This window comes from Prionailurus viverrinus, chromosome D4, assembly GCF_022837055.1.
Source record: "Prionailurus viverrinus isolate Anna chromosome D4, UM_Priviv_1.0, whole genome shotgun sequence".
Taxonomy (NCBI): domain Eukaryota; kingdom Metazoa; phylum Chordata; class Mammalia; order Carnivora; family Felidae; genus Prionailurus; species Prionailurus viverrinus.
In genome coordinates this window covers 91,512,642-91,530,633 of record NC_062573.1, presented here as the reverse complement: position 1 = coordinate 91,530,633, position 17,992 = coordinate 91,512,642, and the positions used below count along the sequence as shown (strand labels likewise).

The 17,992-nt window shown below is 61.2% G+C and overlaps 2 protein-coding genes across 4 annotated transcripts in view; one reads left to right on the top strand and one right to left on the bottom strand.

Moving 5' to 3' along the window:
- The first annotated feature begins 8 nt into the window (after positions 1 to 8).
- On the top strand, positions 9 to 10,222 carry REXO4 (REX4 homolog, 3'-5' exonuclease). 2 transcript variants are annotated; one of them, XM_047829725.1, is made up of 8 exons: positions 11 to 300; positions 2,160 to 2,518; positions 3,728 to 3,865; positions 4,044 to 4,237; positions 5,621 to 5,709; positions 7,344 to 7,418; positions 7,835 to 7,909; positions 8,581 to 10,222. In XM_047829725.1, the coding sequence occupies exons 1-8, from the start codon at positions 82 to 84 to the stop codon at positions 8,743 to 8,745; spliced, it is 1,314 nt and encodes a 437-aa protein (XP_047685681.1). In that variant the 5' UTR covers positions 11 to 81; the 3' UTR covers positions 8,746 to 10,222. The 2 variants fall into 2 exon arrangements, with proteins under 2 accessions (XP_047685682.1, XP_047685681.1); XM_047829726.1 differs by lacking the exons at positions 7,835 to 7,909; positions 8,581 to 10,222 and adding an exon at positions 7,681 to 7,797 and having other exon boundaries at positions 9 to 300.
- STKLD1 (serine/threonine kinase like domain containing 1) overlaps positions 9,824 to 17,992 on the bottom strand; it is a 22,058-nt gene continuing 13,889 nt past the window's right edge. The window contains exons 11-19 of one of the 2 annotated variants that reach the window (XM_047829723.1): positions 16,790 to 16,873; positions 14,649 to 14,765; positions 14,224 to 14,364; positions 13,264 to 13,392; positions 12,441 to 12,569; positions 12,242 to 12,370; positions 10,838 to 10,978; positions 10,418 to 10,497; positions 9,824 to 9,913 (exon numbers count right to left, since the gene is read on the bottom strand). In XM_047829723.1, coding sequence (XP_047685679.1) covers positions 9,824 to 9,913; positions 10,418 to 10,497; positions 10,838 to 10,978; positions 12,242 to 12,370; positions 12,441 to 12,569; positions 13,264 to 13,392; positions 14,224 to 14,364; positions 14,649 to 14,765; positions 16,790 to 16,873 — 1,040 coding nt within the window. The remainder of the gene's footprint in view (positions 9,914 to 10,417; positions 10,498 to 10,837; positions 10,979 to 12,241; positions 12,371 to 12,440; positions 12,570 to 13,263; positions 13,393 to 14,223; positions 14,365 to 14,648; positions 14,766 to 16,789; positions 16,874 to 17,992) is intronic. The other variant, XM_047829724.1, reaches the window with a different exon arrangement.

Below are 17,992 nucleotides of genomic sequence, written 5' to 3'. Positions count from 1 at the left end.
GGAGGCTGGTGTCTCTCGGGCGGGGGAGTCGGGGGGCGGTCTGGGCTTGCGTTGGGTGGGCAGAGCCCGGCCGGGGGCGGGATGGCCAAGGCGCTGACCTCCAGGCGCGCCCCCGGCGAGCCCGTGGCTGAGCCGGGGCTTGGCAAGAAGGTAGCTCGGAAGAAAAGCAGGAAGAGGAGATTCTGGAAAAGCCGAGGGCGAGAAGCGAGCCAGACACCGGGCTGCGGCCCCGGAGTCGCCGTGGTCCGACCTCCGAAGGCGCCGGAGGACTTTTCCCGGAACTGGAGGGCGCTGCAGCGGGTGAGGTTTGAGGGGCCGCGCGGACGGAGGCAGAGGAAGACGCGTGGGGCCGCTGTGCGGGCACATGGCGACAGAAACCTTGCCGACAGAGCCTGTCGCGGGAAGGTTAGCCTGTGAGGGTGGACAGCGAGTCCGCGGGAACGTGATAGAACCGGGGTTTGTGAGTGAGTGACCTTGATGGCAGCTGCCCCCCGGGGTACCGATCTCTGGAAATGCGCGGACTCCGCCGGTAGATCTACACGTGTGTTGTTGTTTAACCCCCATACCAACGGTGTGCGGTGGACGCCTGTGTCGTCTCCTTTTGCGGGCGAGGAAGGGGGCCCGGAGAGGTTAGAGAAATTGTCCAGGACTGCAGCCGGGTGGGCAGAACCGGGTGTCCCACACCAACAGCCACTGCTCTGAACCCCCTGTGGTGCCCTACTGCCTTTCTCCGCACTGGTGGCCAGGCCCTTCGTGGAGGTTTCTTTTTCTTTCTCCCTTGAGTTTATTTACTTACTTATTTTGAAAGAGGAAGAGAGCGCAAGCGGGGGAGGGGCAAAGAGAGAGAGAGAATCCCAAGCAGGCTCGATGCAGGGGTCAGTCCCATAACCCTGGGATCGTGACCTGAGCCGAAGCCAAGAGTCGGTTGCTTAACCGACTGAGCCACCCAGGCCCCCCACGTGGCGGTTTCTTTCTGCCCGATGCTGTTCCATGCCGTTCAGTCATCAGTTCTCTATGCCTTCCTCGAAGCGAAGCTGCTGTTATCATCACTGTTTTCCAGGTGAGGAAACGGAGGCACAGAGCTTGAAGAGTTTGGCCCAGTGTCACAGAGCTAGTAAAAACACGGCAGATCGGGGTGCAGACTCACCCTTCCCAGCGGGAGTTTGTGTTCTTTGCTACCACCGACCTTCAGAGTCTTCCGCAACGTCTTGGGCTCTGTTTCGGAGCCTCGGGCGATAGAGAAAAGCTTCTTGAGCCTCTTAATACGGCCAGTGTCGTAGGGATGGGAGATCCTAACCGCCTGTCTGGACGGACAGGACTGAGGAGGCTCCTTCAGACAAACCCAGGGTTCTGGACGATTTCTTGAGCTGTGGCTCTCCTTCCCTCTCTTTCAAGAAGGTAAAGCAAAATCAAGTGAGTGGAAAGGAGATTTATTAGGGGGAGAGCTTGTGTTTTCTGTACGTCCTACAAAAAGTCAGCCCTTCCGTGGTTAAACGTTGCAGGAACACGTAAGTAGAAACCCACGTTGTCTCTCAGCTCGGTGCCACCTCCCAGGGTCTTAACTGCGGTTGAGAACCGCCGTGCTGGGGGCTGGGGTGCAAGGGTAAGGGACACAACAGCCCTGCTTGCCTGAGCACAGTGTATGGCTGCCGGCAGCTCTTCAGCCGCCACGGGCTTGAACCCGTGGCTTGAACCAAACTCTTGGTTGAACACACGCCCCTCTCTCTTCCTGAGACCCTCGAGGGGTTTGCAAAGGATCTGGTTCCCATCCCCCCTCCTCCCCCACTTTGTTGGCCTGGTCTGCACAGGAGGGAGCTCTAACAGGAGCCCTAAGCAAACGGGAGAACAGCTTGCTCACCTTCCTTTAGGCGGAGTGAAGTCATTCGGGAGGCACTTAAGGTGTTGGACAGGCGTTTAAAATTTTGTAGGAATGAGGCAGCAGGTATCAGATCATGCCTTGTAACGAGATAAGCGAAGAAGACCATCTCACCGCAAGTGACCAGGCGTGAATGAGAAGGGCTTTTGCCAAACTGTCAGATGATGGATCTCAGCGATGCCCATAGGGGTAGACGGGGTGTATACACACACAAGTTTTTCAGTCTCTCGTGCTTGGTTTCCAAATTAAAACGTGTTGTGTATTTTATTTTGGGTCCTCTTAGCTCCTGAAACAAAAAACACAGGCCCCGGAAAAGCCTCTTGTTATCTCTCAGACGGATTCCAAAAAACAGCCTGGAATTATCCAACCGAACAGAAAAGTCGTCCCAGATAAAGCAAAGAGAAGTGAGACGGGGCCAGAAACAGCGGCCCCAGCGGCCACAGGGGGCTCTGGTCCTTCAGTACCTTCAGCGGACAGGAAGGCGCCGGCTCCCCGCACAGAGGTCAGCAGAGCGGGGCACGATGGGAAGGGAGCCGAGAAAAGGACAAATGATGATACTTCTCCGAAAGGAGGAGACACCAAGCGCAAGAAGTGGAAAGCTAAGGAGGTGACTGTGGCCTTGACTCCGGCCGTGCCCACCGAGTGAGTACAGGGGGTGTGTCCGCCTCCCTGTGCTGCGGGTGGCCTCTGTCAGCGCATCCCTGAGCATCTGTCTCCTGGGGGAGGCGGGGGGGGCGGGGGGTGGCCTCTCCGCAGTCTCTCCATCACCTCCTCCCAGTGCTGTCTCTCCGTTTACTACTTTCCCCCAGGACGGAGGCGTGATGAGGGCAGGGCCCGTTTGGTAACCGCTGTATCTCCAGGGCCCAGAGCAGAGCGAGGCCCTTAAGCCTCCAGTAAAAATTTGTGGGGTGAACGGAGGTCAGAGCCAGAAAGGCCCAAGTTTGAAACGATTCCTGCGTCTGGCCAGTCAAGTGCTTTGGTGGGATTCCTCGTGGCCACCTGTGGTGCTGGGAGGCGGGGCTTGCGAGATGGGTGGGGCTGGCCCGGTGCACCCTGTGGAGGTCACTCCCACGGTGAGGGCAGGGGCTGGGGTCAGTGGCTGCCTCCAAATGGCCTGGCTGGAGGCAGCGCAGGAGTTCGTAAGTCAGGCTGGTGGCGAGTTACCTGGGCGCCGAGGACACGGCTGCTGAAGCTTCCAGGAGAGAGCGGTGTGAGCGCCGGCCACGTGTTGCTGTGCCGGTCCGCTCTCTGGAAACCCAGGGCCCTCCCCCTGAGGCTGGCGGTCCGGCAGGAGAGGCAGCCAGACGGAAGCTAGGCGGGTAATTCTGTGAGTGTGGGCAGCATAAATTGGTGAGGACGGAGCTCGTGGGCGCGAACGGCCAGAGGAGTGTGTCCACCCAGTGGGGTCGGGAAGCGGTTTCTAGGGAGGTGACGTTTAGCTGCGCCCGGGAGGCAGTTCACCAGGCAGACGTGTACGTCCTCGCGTGGGCCTCTGTGTGGGCTTGGTGTGCAGGTGCCAGGGGTCGCCAGAGTTTGGGGCGGGGGGGGGGGCTCGGGGGCGTCTGCGTTTCCGTTTTATAGTCGTTGTGTGTATCTGTGTCTCAAGTGTTCGGTGACGAGCTTCCTGCTCTCTCAGTTCAGAAGAGAGCGTTAGCAGCCGTCGCCCGCAGCCCGCACGTCTGCGCTCTGTGTTCTTTGTGTTTCTCTGTGGTTCCTGGGTTTTGGGGTAGCGAGCGCGTCTCCCAGTTAAGAAAAGCGGCAGAAGGACCGCGCTGAACCAGTAGCAGGGGTGGCGGTGTGGGCCCGACCGCGGGAGCCCCTCCGCTGACGCCCGATCCCTCTGCCTTCCAGGGAAGACATCTGGTTTGATGACGTCGACCCGGCGGACATCGAGGCGGCTCTGGGCCCGGAGGCGGCCCGGATAGCAAGGAAGCGGCTGGGGCAGAGCAAGAGCAGCATTGCGCTGGTGAAGGAGCAGGCCTTCGGCGGGTACGTGGGGCCGGTGCCCAGCCGGGGAGGGCGAGGATCTCGGGCAGGGGCTCCCCCCACACCCCTAGCGGAGTCGGGCAGGCACCGCCCCATCCTACGAGGAGCCCTGAGAGCCAAGCCGGTCTCCGGGCGGCGGGGGGCGCAGCATTGAGTAAGTGGGACCTTTGGCTCCCTTCAGCCTGACTAGAGCCTTAGCCATAGACTGCGAGATGGTGGGCGTGGGCCCCAAGGGGGAAGAGAGCGTCGCCGCCCGTGTGTCCGTCGTGAACCAGCATGGGAAGTGTGTTTACGACAAGTGCATCAAGCCCACCCAGCCGGTGACGGACTACAGGACGGCGGTCAGCGGGATACGGCCGGAGAACCTCAAGCAGGGTGGGTCCTCCCTGCTGGCGAGCGCGCGAGAGGCAGTGCCTGGGTCCCTTTCTCCCCGTTTATTGTTACTATTAAGTTTATTCACTTAGAGGGGGTGCGAGCAGGGGAGGGGCAGAGGGGGGAGAGCATCTCAAACAGGCTCTGTGCTAAAAGCACAGAGCCTCACACACAGGGCTTGAACCCACAAACCATGAAATCGTGACCTGAGCCGAAACCAGGAGTCAGACGCTTCACCCATGGAGCCATCCAAGAGCCCCCTTTTTAAGTTATTACTTTATTTTTTTGAGTAATCTCTCCACCCAAGGTGGGGCTTGAACTCACGACCCCGAGATCAAGAGTCGCACGCTCCTCTGAGCCAGCCGGGCACCCCCTGTCTCTTCCTTTTGTCCCCTTTCTGTTCTGGACCATTGGCCACAGCAAGAGCCCCAGTAGTCCTACGTCTCCCAGGGTGACTGTTTTCAAATGGCTCTCAGGCACATTTGTGTCTTCACCTGTGTGTCATTTGGCAGTAGGGACCCAGAGAGTGTGCCGGCGTGGGGGTGAGGAGGGAAGGTGGGGACAGATGGGAGGGTCTCGTGGATCTTCGCGAGGACCTCGGGAAGCCACAGGGAGGTCTGAGCAGTGACAGGCCCGGCTCAGGTTTCCACAGGTTCCCTCCAGCCATGGGATTGAGAAGAGACTCAGAGGCCATGAGGGTGGAAACGGGAAGAGGGAGCGTGTGCCCCCGGTGACCTGGTCATGGTCGGGGGGCACCGTGAGAGGTGACAGGACATGGCCCAACTCCGGGTGCACCCTGAAGGCGGAGTCCGTGGGGTCTGCTGGACTGGCCGTGGGGGAGGAGTCACCCAGGGCGACTCTTGAGGTCAGGGACCTGAGAGGTCCCGAGGCCCCTGCTTTCCCTGGCCCACGCGGCTTCCTTTCCCTGTGCCGCTCAGATCCCCTGTGCACACATAACCAACCAGGCGGTGCCCCGGCCTGACCAGTCCCTCCGGCTCCAGGCTCGGTCAGGTCCTGCTCAGCGTGGGCCACCCTGGACCTGATCTCTTCTGTCCGGGGGCGGGCACGGTGGCTCCGAGCCTTCCCTTGGCGGGGGAGGGAGAGGACCAAGGGCATCTGCCAGGAGAGCAGGCGGGGCTGCCTCCGGAGCCGGAGGTCTGGGGGAGCACTCCTCGCCGTCTGTGGCGGGGGACCAGTCTTGTTTTTACGTCCGGTTGGAAAGCACAAAATCTAAGACCGATTCTCACTTGAGTCAACAGTAAAAATGACTGTCGGGTCGCTTCCGAAAGGCCACTCTCCTCCCTGCCTCTGTCGTGGCCGTGGCAGGTGTGATGGGCTCAGCAGCGTGGCACACGGCACTAAAATCCACTTCTTCGTTCTCGTCAGGAGAAAACTTCGAAGTTGTTCAGAAGGAGGTGGCGGACATGCTGAAGGGCCGGATTCTAGTCGGACACGCGCTGCATAATGACCTAAAGGTATCGCTGCCTCGTGCGGGCTGCACCCCTGCCGTCACCCACACCGTGTTCTGGACGCATTTCAGTGTTTGGTTTGTGGCACCTGGGTGTCGGGAAGGCCCCCCAACAGCATCAGACGCCAGTCGTCCAGTTCTCCCTGTGTCCTGGGGGAGCGCTGGGCATTTCTCAGTTCTTTAATTTTTTTTTTTAACGTTTACTTATTTTTGAGACAGAGACAGAGCGTGAACAGGGGAGGGGCGGAGAGAGAGGGAGACACAGAATCCGAAGCAGGCTCCGGGCTCCGAGCGGTCCGCACAGAGCCCGACGCGGGGCTCAAACTCACAGACCGTGAGATCGTGACCTGAGCCGAAGCCGGACGCTCAACCGACTGAGCCGCCCGGGCGCCCGTTCGTGGTTCTTTAAAAGGCGTCGAGTGGTGCTCCTTTACAGGAGGTAGACCTGAGGCTCTGTGAGTTGAGTGACGTGCCCACAGTGCCCACATGGCAGAGCCGGGCGCAAACCCAGACCTGGGGCCAGGTGCCTTCCCACTGCTCTAGCGCGTTCCACGTGGACAGAGCCAGGCAGCCACTGCCGCAGCTCCACCCAGCTGGGCGGGGCCTGGTGGTCCTCTGAGGTCAGAGCCACCGTCTGTGGGGACGCGTCCCCTGGCGGCCGCTCCCTCCCAGCCGGCCAGTGCAGCAGGTGGCCTGTAAGCTCGTGGGTCCACTCCTGGAGCCCTAGGGGCCATGTGCTCGGCCTCTGCCCCCGGAGGGTCTCTGCTGTGGGCGGGACTGGCCCGCCTGTTCTGAGGAGAGCCGCGGGGCAGGCGGGTGTCCGTGGAGCCCTGGAGTCCTCGGGTGTTTCAGGTGTCGCCGAGTGTTGGTCTTCATGGCCTTTTATTTATTTTTTTTTTTTAATTTTTTTTTTTTAACGTTTATTTATTTTTGAGACAGAGAGAGACAGAGCATGAACGGGGGAGGGGCAGAGAGAGAGGGAGACACAGAATCGGAAGCAGGCTCCAGGCTCTGAGCTGTCAGCACAGAGCCCGACGCGGGGCTCGAACTCACAAACCGTGAGATCATGACCTGGGCCGAAGTCGGAAGCTTAACCGACTGCGCCACCCAGGCGCCCCTTCATGGCCTTTTAAAGTAACCCGGAAGTACTGAAACGAATATAGCAGGTGCTCTGCCCGCCGCAGCACGGTGCCGAAGTCTCAGTGGCCCCTCCCTGTCGGGCCATGCTGTCTCCTCACACCTGCTCCGTCCCTGGCGACTTGGGCAGGCTCGTGTCCGGCGGTCTCCTGAGACCGTCCTGAGGTCGCGAGATGTGCTGTTAGAACACGTTCTCCGTAACTTCCCCGATGTGCGACACCCACTCAGGACACAGGAACTTGGTGGTTGCTGGATAATTGATGGCTGTCGGTCTCCGGTTTCCGTGGTTTCGAGATTGTGTTTCTGTTAACGTGGTTCTTGCTGTTGGTCGGCGTCTTTAGTCCGTGTGAGAGTTTTCCATCCCGAGTCCAAGTTCACGTCAATACCCGCTTACCCGTGTGTGTCACCCGTTAGGATTCCTTGTAAGAGGCTGTTTGAAAAAAGGGAGTCCCACCGCTGCACGCTGACAGCGGCTGTGACCGTCGCTGTATTCTCTTCTTCCAGGTGCTGTTTCTTGATCACCCAAAAAAGAAGATTCGGGACACGCAGAAATACAAACCTTTCAAGAGTCAAGTGAAGGTATTTAAATAAGCACGGCTGTGTGCGTCGTAGTTGTTGGCTGGTTCACGTGATGATTGGTTTTGGGTGGCCTTCTAAGTTTTGAAACTGAGAAATGTTTAAAAACAAAAAACAAAACAGAGTTTTACTGAACGTTGCCCTTTAAAAGTCAGTGTGACCAAGGGCCGGCTACCCCGGTCTCCACAGGGAGGCCCCCAGCAGTGGGGAGAAGCTGCCCTCGGATCTGCTCCAGAGGGAGTCAGACACGCAGACCCCTTTCCAGGCCCTCCCCTGCAGGCAGACCGGGGTGTCACGTGCCCTAGGTGCCCCGGGCACTTCCGGTGAAGGCACATTGGAGGTCCCTGGGCCGGGGCTCAGTAGGTGACCCCCCTGCTGAGGCCTCCACCCCAGCATGGCTGCGTGCTGTCCCCTGGCAGAGCGGAAGGCCATCTCTGAAGCTGCTCGCGGAGAGAATCCTGGGGGTCCGGGTGCAGCAGGCAGAGCACTGTTCGGTAAGTGTCCTGGGGTGACAGTCCTCAGGAATGGGGGCCATCCCTCACCTTGCTGCCAAGGCACTCTGTCGGGGCCCGGATGACTTATTTTTAGAAGGCCGCTGGTCCACAAAAGATGACATGGTACAGCAGACTTGCAGAGTGGCCGTTAAGTTCTGGATGCCTGTATGTAGCTCGTCAACACTTACACACAAAAAACTGCCACATCACAGCCCTTAGGAGAAAAAGTCCCCCGTCTAGATTGAAGCCTTTACAGACCGTGCGGCCCAGGCCGGTTGTTCCCCTGGGCCTTGGGACAGGCTCCAGTGACAGGGCTGGGGGTGCTGGCACCAGGCTGCTGGCCCACGGAACCTAGCCCCTGCATCGAGGCCTCGGTCAGCATCCCGCCCGGACCCCCGCTCGCATCTGCATGTCTGCTTGTTGCATCCTGTGGGTTGCTGTCCGATACACCTCGCGAGAGGCAGGAGGTCTGTTCCTGCCTCCCTCTGGTCCTTTCTTCCCCCACAGGCTGGCACCTGAGCTGCCAGAGCCCCGCTGGGATCAGACCCCCAGGTGGCTGCTCTGCTTGGCTTTCTCCTTGGCGTGCCCCGCGTGTGGCTCGAGGGCTCGGGTCGTGTGTGCCCTGCCCGTCGCCTGCTGGGACGGTCACAGTGGTGTTCTGTGCCCCCTAGATTCAGGATGCCCAGGTGGCGATGAGATTGTATGTCCTGGTGAAGAAGGAGTGGGAGAGTTCGGCCCAGGACAGGCGCCCCACGGCCCCCATTCCAGACAGCCACAGCAGCTCCCGTCCGCAGGCGGTTGTGACCACGCACAAGACAGCTCGGGTCTCCCCGTAGCGGCAGCTCTGTTGAAACATGTTCACCGTCCTGGTGGCAGGGCGTGGGGGCGGCCGAGAACTGCTTCCTCCCTCTGTGCCATCCCAGACCTGGCGCTCCTGCTGCAGGCAGGCAGCACGGCAGGGCTCTGTCCTGAAGACTGACGGCAAGTCGGGGGGGCGTTCTGCAGTGTGCTGTCCCCACAGTGGGGTGGCATCTTTGCCGGGGATTCGCCGGGTCCCAGGAGCCGGGGGCACCCAGCATCCACTGGGTTTGTAACATCTTCCTGGGAGGAGGCCAGACCCCTTTCTGTGCCTTGGGTCACAGGTCACGTAAAGAACCCCACCGGACTCACGGGCCGCACCCAGCGTGTGCAGTGAGCTGTGCTCCAGCCCCATCTCCCAAGTTTGCCGCGGCCGCCTTTGGACTTGGAGAGATTCTCTGAGGGTGCCGATCCTTTCTCACACCCCCAGCCCCACCCCACAGGTCCACCCGCCAGGTTTCAACTTGGGGTCAGGGCCCGCGGCACGGCGACGGAGGCTCAGCTCGTCTGCGCTGGGTGACCATGGTTTCCCCCAGAGGCGGGTGTCCCTCCCCGTCTGGGACAGATGTGCTGATCCCCAGCTGTGGGGCTGGAGCACCGTGCGGGTCTGTCCCAGGTGTGAGGGTCTTTGAGAAGAGTCGGGAGCCCGGCACACGGCCCGGCTTTACCAAACCATCTGACGTGGCACAAGGAAGCCCCGGACCCACTGAGGAGATTTAACACAGGCGGGCTTTTACTAGAGGTGGAGGGTGGGGAGGTTACTCTTTCCGCGTTTAGACTGGTCTGAAAGGGCCGCTTTTTCCACGAGGGCCACGCTGATGGGTCCAGGGCCGAGGTCTGTGCGGAGCCTGCCGAATCGAGCCCCCGGGGCCCCACCGGTGCTCCACGCTGCCCCCAGGGCGCCTGCGTGAGCCAAGTGGAACACCCCCCCCACACACACACACACACAAAACCTAAGGAAAATGCTGCTCACCAGGCAGCTCCAGGGCCAGACAAGGAAAGGAAGGGCGGGAGAGAAGGTGCGGGGAAGCAGGAGGCCGTGGGGTGTCTGCCTCCTCAGGGCAGAGCCGACTGTCCTCCCGCGGAGCCTGGTGGCGAGCCGGCCTCCAGCCTCAGGAGTACCTTCTCTGCGTAGGAAACCAGCTCCTGGAAAGACAGCCAGTAGGCACCGTGTCTGTGACACCCTTGGGACCTACTCGTAGGTCTTTTTGTGACCGAACCTGCTCTTCTGTGAAGAGGTCTGATTGTCCCTGCCCCTTAGGTTTGGGGGACCCAGAGACACATGTGAAGTCAAACGGGAAGAGAACCATGAAAACTACACACACACAGTGGGTGCTTGGGTGGCTCAGTCGGTTGAGCGTCTGCCTCTCAGTTTTGGCTCAGGTCATGATCTTGGGGTCGTGGGATTGGGCTGCACACGGAGTGTGGAGCCTGCTCGGGATTTGTTCTCTCTCCCTCTGCCCCTCGCCTGCTCGTGCCCCTTCTATAAAATAAAACAAAAAAACACCGTACACAGAGCCAAGTCTGTTTGGCACACAGAGCCAAGTCTGTTTGGCACAATGTGTCTTGTTCTGGGCCCCTCTGTGCTACCCAGATCTGGCCGTAGAGGCAGTTGGGGGCCTGGTGTGTTGGGCCCCTGCTGACACTCACCAGGCTGGAGGTGAAGCGCTCCTTGATCTCCTGGGCCAGAGGCTGGATGCCACTGGCCTGCAGCTCGGGCAGGATTTCCTCTGTGGGCAGAGCGGAGGGTCCTGAGGTCAGGGCCCAGCCAGCCCGATGCTTATACAACCCGGGCCGGGGCACTTCTGAGGCCAGCGGGACAGAGCCGGGCGCCATCCCACTCGGGCTTAGCATGACCGCACGCTGCCTCTGGGGCTCAGCAGCCGGTGACCCCCACGGTCAGTGCGGCACCCGCCGCCTGCTGTTGAACGCACAGAACAGTTATGCTGTTGAACGCACAGAAGTTGCAGGGAAGGGTTCCTTTCCTTCTCCCCACCAGTAAGAGCTGGGAGCAGGGTGCCTCTGACCACTGGCTTCCTGGGGGGATGACAGGGAAAGGGGGACTCGCACCGTAGGATGTGAGGTGGGCCAGCAGCATGCAGATGTTCACCACCACCTCCGGGTCATCCTTGTACAGCCGGTACGTCTCCCGGATGAGGCTGAGGCCGCCGCCGCCCTCCTCTGGCATTGCCACCTGCAGCGCTGCCAGCTCTGGGGGTGGGGGGGGGCGGGATTCATTTCCTGCAGCTGCCTGTGCCTTGGTGTCCTCCAGGAAGGGGGCTGACGGCAGTCCAGGGTGCTCAGGATAGCAGGGACCTCCGCCACTGGCAGAGGAGGCCAGTTTCCTGCCGCCGGGGGAGCTGCTGAGGCCAGCATTGCCCCACGGGTTGTAAAGGTCGCGAAGGCATCTATGGGCCCGCTTTCCTCCTGGCGGGAATGTACGCCCCACCTCCCCCCCAGCAGAAGGCTCCCATTGAGGGGCTCGAGGGCTGGCCTCCGCCCACAGGCAGAAGAGAAGCGCTAGAACGCGATCCAGGGTGGGCCTGGGGGAGCGCCAACGCGGCACACGTACACCCCCAGTTAGGGGTCAGGCCCTGGCTCTCGAGGGGCCGGGGCCTGTGAGATGTTACCGCTCAGACCCTCCCGGAGCCTGGGGGATCTCACACGCAGACTTGAGTTGTCAGGCCGGCAGGTGGCAGAGTCCGTTCCCGCTCACACTCTGGCCCCGGCTTCTGACCACCCCTCCATTGCTGAGCCAGGTCACATCTGCCCTCAGGACCCCAGCTCCCCTTCCTGTCCCACGAAGGTCGGCAGCTGCTGCAGACCCCGTGTCGGGAGAGGACGACCCTACCGGCGCCCTTTGGAGCCTCTCCAGGAAGGAGGGCGGCCCCACTCCCGCAGGCCCGGACCGCCTCAGGCCGAGAAGTAGACAGAGGCCTGGCCGCCTGGCCCCCGTCCAGCCCACCCTGTGTACCTGCCCTGAAACGCTGCGTTGGGACCAGACCTCAGAGGGGCTGGAGCACCCCTCACGCGCCAGCTGGCGGCCTGTCCAGTCTCGGGTCCCAAGCGTCTCCGAAGGGTTATTGTGCCACGAGACAGTCACGGCCCCTAGCACTGCCACCCCAAGTAACAGCGCTCAGGCTACCGTGGGGGGGGGGGGGGGGGGGCACCCGTCTCCTGGGTGTTTCCATAAGCTATACCCGTAGGGATACCTGTGCTGACCTAACACCTGTTCAGAGTGTTTATGGGCAGGGAAAGAGAATCTCAGTATAGCATGAAGCTAAAAAACCCCACAAAACCAGTATGTATGTGAAAAGTCTCCACGGCAACTTCTGGATGATGGGACTATAGGTTGCTCTTTTCCTATTTTGACTTTTTGGTTCTGCTTTTGGTTTGTGGGCAGCTGGCAGACACGACTTGTTGAGTCCTGGCCCCCCGCCTCCTCGGAGTAGCCCAGTCCACTCCCTGGCTCACCGGACACCTTTGCGAGGCTGGCCAGTCCCCGGTAGGCGTTGTTCACCAGTGGGATTCTGTCCTGGCAGAGCCGGATGCTTTGGAGGAACAGCGTCACCACATCTGCGAACTGGTGCTCCTTTATGCAGCCTGCGGAGGGCCTAGTCAGGCCTCCTCGCCTCACGGGTGGGGTCCGTGCCGCCCAGCCCAGGCCGCTCACCTAGCAAGGACAGCAGCCAGAAGACCGCGCAGCCGGCTTCAGCCATCTCTGCGTCCGTGGGGTGGGCGGCCAGCACCTCAGCGATGAGGACCGGGGCTCTCTCCAAGGGGGTCTTGTTCACAATGACGGCTGGGACCGGGACAGGATGAAGGAGGGGACACCTAGCCCTTGAGTGCCCGCAGGAGTGCCTGCTGTGTACGCGACCCCACGCCCCCTTCCTCCCACCAAGGACACCAGGGCCAAAGCTGCTGGGAGAGAGTTCAGGCGAGAGGGGAGTTTGGGGAGGGGAGGGACTGTCTGTCCCCAGGGGTTCTCGGGGAATTTTGCACTTTGGGTGTGGGCAGGCCTCTCTGGTTTCCCAGGGTCTCCGTGGCCCGGAGCCCTCTTTCCCTTAGAACTACTGCCCAGGAGCTGCAGGGCCCAGAGGGCGCCTGGAGGAGAGGGAGCAGCCCAGCCCCTTTTCTGAATCCAGAGAGGCATCCGCCAAGGGCACCTTCAGAAACCAGGGACTGCCCAGGAAGTCCCAGGGTGGGTGGCAGGTAGATGGGCTCCCAGGGCAGGAGCCACCAGAGTCGGTGTGGGTGGGGGGGCACCCCACCCCGATAGGAAGCCTGCCTCCCCTGGGTGGAGCCCCCCTCCCTTGTCCTCCTCCTCTCCTTTCTCATCCTCTGCTTCCAGGCTCTCAGAAGAGCCTCTCTGTGGGCTCTTGTCCTGAAGTGTTTAAGGGGCAGGACACAGAGGCCCTCGAAGGCTTGCAGAGGTGATCAGGGAGCAGTGAGGACACCAGCCCCCAGGCAGGAGAGCAGGAGGAGGGGACCCTCACCATCCACCATCAGGGCCCAGAGCAGGCTCAGGCCGTTGATGCAGATGTCCCTGTTTGTGGGGAAGGTACTCAGGTGCTCCAGGATATGCTCGAACAGCCCAGCCTTCTGGAGCTCCTCTGAGGCCGATTCTGTGGGCAGGCCCCGGAGAACCCCGTCCGTCTGTGGCCCTTGCCCCCCGCATTTCTGGGTGCCTACTCTGTGCCAGTCATACCCAGTGCGGGGCCCAGAGGCCCAGAATGCGGGGAGGACGCGGTCCATCCCCTGGGCCGCCAGTCCCAGTATCGCCCATCCCAGTATCGGGCTGGGACCGGCCTCCCGGGACCACACAGAGCAGGCCTGAGCCTCCTGAGATGACAGCGTGATTGTGTCCCCGGTGGGTGAGCCGACACCCAGTTTGCCTGATGGCTCTGATGTATGCCTGTCGTCCTGACGTGCCTCCTCACGGCACCCTTGCCCACTCCCCAAACGGGGATCCAGCCAGTGTGGTGAGGAGCAGTGCGGGGTCCCTGCCCTTGGCTGGCCACGGGGCTCTAGGAGAGTGTCCCGGGGCTCACGGGCCCAGCATCCCGCTGGAGAGAGGGCTGCTGACCCGGGGAGGAAGGTGGGAACAGGTCAGGCGCAAACGCCCTCGTCGCGGTCCTCCCTATGGCATCCCCCACCTGGCCGCCTACGGCCTGCCTGCCTGGTGGCTCCAGGTGCTCTGGGGAGATGAACAAGGCAGAAGCCGCTGCCATGAAGCCCATGGTGGCACCTGGCACCCGGTTGGTGTCGTGCACATTTGTGGAGGGAACAAGTGACGGTCAAATGGAAGCTCCGTGTTGGGAGAAAAAACAGGACGACTGTGTGGGCGACACCCGCCGAAGGCAGTGCGGGTCGGGCCCCATCCGGAGCGGGCACTCCCCCGTGGCCCGGCAGTGCCCCCGCCTCCGCCCGAGAGAGGGAGGGCCAGGCACACCCACCCTGGCTGGAGATGATGGCGAGCACGCTGTAGACCGTGGCCAGGAGCTGCTCTGACTCGGGATGAATCCGCAGGCAGCCCAGCAGGACGGGGACGACGGAGCTCTCACTCGGCACCTCGGCCGCGGGGTCCTGTGCCAGCGCTGCTTGGGCCGAGGGAAGACGCCCAGGGTTACTTCCCGAACCTGGGTTCACGGGGCAGGTGGCAGGCAGGTGTGCCCCCTCCCTGGCTGGGGTGGGGGTGGGGGGCAGTGCCCCCACTTCGCACGGAGAAAGCCTTGCCCGCCTGGCACGGAGCAGGTCCCCCAAGTGCCCGCTGCACGACAGTGAGTGGCGCTGTGCAGCCAGGGCTGGTTTCCAAGGCTCTGCTGGCTCTGGGACGGCGTGCCAGAGTCCACATCTGACACAGGCGTGGCCCGGAACCCACCTTGGCCCAGGGTGCGCAGCAGCAGGGAGCAGGCGTGCAGCTGTATGTCAAGGATCCTCTCGTGTTGCTTCATGATGGCGGTCAACAACTCCACCAGTTCTGTCGGCCACGGCAGACCTGGCAGGGCAGGGTGACGAGGTGAGCCTTGGCATAGGAGCAGGGGTGGGACGGGTGTACAGACCAGACCAGGGACCCCAACTCTGCTAGGAGTCCACAGGGCATCGTGCACGGGGCACCGGAGGGACGCGGAGGCGGGGAAAGAAAGTGCTTATTGGGCGCCTGCCGTGTGTCTGCTGTGGGCATCTCGTTCCAGCAGCCCTTCTTGTCACTCTCGTCTTACAGATGAGGAAACCGGGCAGAGAGAGGACAGCTCTTGCCTCAACAGCCTGACTCTGGAGCCCGTGGCCATAACCGCCCTGAGTGTGGGCATCTGTGGGTGTCGTTGACTCTCCTCAGTGCTGTGTGTGCTGGGTAGGAGTGAGAGGCAGGGGCGGGCAGCTGACGGTCCAGTGCCCACTGTGCCCCTCCACTGCTGCTTCGTTGCCTCGTTCAGTGAGGACAACCAGAACAAGAGTGCTGACGCCCAGGAGGCCGAGTACAGCTAGCCCGCCTCCAAATGAGGCTGGCTGGGGCAGGTGTGGCTCCAGGGAAGCCTCCCTCAGCTCCTCCGGGAAGATAAAATCTCCCTTCCTATGGAGTCTACTCTGGCCACAGCCTAGCTCCAGAAGGAGTCAAGGGGAGGAATGAGGAAGAGGGAAAGGCAAGTGGCCAGTGTGAAGTCTCTGCTGCTGCCTTAGAGGGCTGGGACTGGGCCTCTGCAATCTCTGATGCCCCAGCCACTGAACGGACCTTTGTGCAAGGACGGATGGACAGATGGTTGATGGATGGGTAGATGGACAGATGGACGGATGGACGGATGGATAAACAGACAGTTGATGGATGGTTAGATAGATGGGGGGGTGGAGGGCTGATGGATGGGTGGATGGATAGATCGGGGGGTGGATGGATGGGTGTGTGAGTGAATGGTTGGATGGATGGATGGATGGATGGACGGACGGATGGATGATTAGATGGGGGGTGGATAGACGGATGGACGGACAGTTAGATGGGCTGATGGATGGATGGATGGACGGATGGACGGACAGTTAGATGGTGAGTGGATGGATGGGTGTGTGGGTGGGTCGGCAGATGGATGGATGGGTAGATGGACAGTTAGATGGGAGGGTGGATGGAGGGCTGATGGATAGGTGGACAGATGGATAGATAGATAGACAGATGGGTGGATGGATGGATGGATGCACGGAAGGATGGTTAGATGGGGGTGGATGGATGGATGGACAGTTAGGTGGCGGTGGTGGGTGGATGAAGGATGGGTGTGTGGGGAGGGTGGGTGGGTAGATAGGTACTTAGGTGGGGGAGGTGGACAGGTAGACAGATGGATAAATAAATGAATAGATGGGTGGGTGGATGGATGGATGGGTAGATGGATAGTTAGATGGGGGGATGGATGGAGGGCTGATGGGTGGCCGGACAGGTGAGTGAATATAATATTCACTCTCGTGAGACAAGTTGAATGGAGAGATTTTATGAAACCATGTTTTGCAAAATTTAAAGGATTACGAACACTTATTGATGGAGAGTGTTGGGAAGAAATGCTGTCCTTGATAGGTGGGTAAGTTGGGGTCTCTGTGGAGGGCAGTTTGCAGTATCTGTGAACTCTTCGCACCCCAGACATCTAGGAACTCATCCTACAGAAACGCTCACACAAGTGCACACAGGCATATGCTCCAGGGCATCCACTGTGGGTTTGCTCATGATACTGGACGATTAGGAACAGGTCAGATGCCCGTCAGTAGCAGCGGTGGAAGAGATGGGATGTCACATTAAGAATCCACGAAAAGCGTGTGACGGCAGGCTGCCACAAGCTGCACACCGAACCATCCCATTCCCGCTTTCTGCCGGGTAGAAGGCGCTCACCCGCCAAGAATTCCAGGCTGCCCGTTCCAAGCAGGTGGCAACATGAGCCTCAAAGGTGTAGGAGAGCCCCTCTAGGAGAGCCTCTGGGAGGGATCACCGCTCCCCAAAGGCCTGTGCCACAGGGTGAGCCCCGGGGGAGCTGGGGAAGGGGGTGGGGGCCCTACCTAGCTGCTCTTCAGGCATCTTCAGGAGCCTCTTCAGGGCTTTGAGCTGGACTTCGGGTCTGCTGGAGAAGTTCTGCATGACCTCTGCAGGAGACAGGGCGGCATGGGGAGGAGCCCGGCTGGCTCGGGGATCCTTCCGAGGGCCTGGGCCACGAGGGGTCCATCTGTGGGCACCCCGCTGCTCACGGATACATATGATAGGGCATGAGGGGGCGCCCTTATCCCCACTCAGGCCGAGCAGCCTGTCCAGAGGCAGACCCCAGCCTTAGAGTCTCACTCGAGGCTCAACATGGCCAGGGTTCTGCCCCGAGCCCAGGGCTCTTCCCACTCTGCCTCTGAGCCTCCCTGCAGGGGTCTTTGCCTTTGATTCATGACAAACGCCCCCAGCCCCCAAAAGGAGCAGCAGTCTCCAGGTGTGCCCATTGTAGAGCCCTTCCCTATCCCCTGGCTGACTCAGAGCCCCTCCTGCACCCGTGTCTGGGCACAGGGCACCTCATAAAGGCCCACAGATGGGCCCTGCAGCTCCCCTCGCTCTAGATGAGGGAACGGGCTCAGAGGGGGTGGGTCGCTCAAGGCCACTCAGCTTCAACCGGACCTAGGGACCTGCCTCCAAAGCCCAGGACCGTGAGACTCAGGGAAACAGAAGCTAGGGCCTCGTGAGCACCCCTTCCCCAGAAGTGGGGGCAGAAGCGGCAGACGGGGGAGGGGGTCCCTTGTCACAGCAGCCAGCGCAGGGAGCCACAGATGGGGAGGAGGGCTGGGAAAGTGGAGCTCGAGGGGAAACTGAGGGTGACCTGTAGACCTCATCGTTCACCCAAGACCTCAGGGGTACTGTGGGGAGCCGCGGGGCGCCCCCGGCCAGGGGCACTTGGTGGAGATACGGTGCTGTGTGTGCACGGGCACCAGGTGACTGGTGGCACCCCCGACGGAGGCCAGTGTGCGTCACACTGCACGGAGCCCCCACAGGGATGCGCCTGCCAGTCTGGCAGTGTCCGGCACCATGACGGGCATCGGGGCCACCGTGTGCCAGGGTGTGGAAGCAAAAAGCAGGCAGTTCTGGGGGCTGTAAGAATGAGGGGGCTGTTCGGCTATGTTGAGGACCATGGGACAGGAAGGGAAGGGAAGCAGGTGGGGGCCAGGCACCAGGATGGACGCTTAGAGGTGGCGGGGGTGGGGGAGGGGACGCGAGGGGCTGGATGGAGG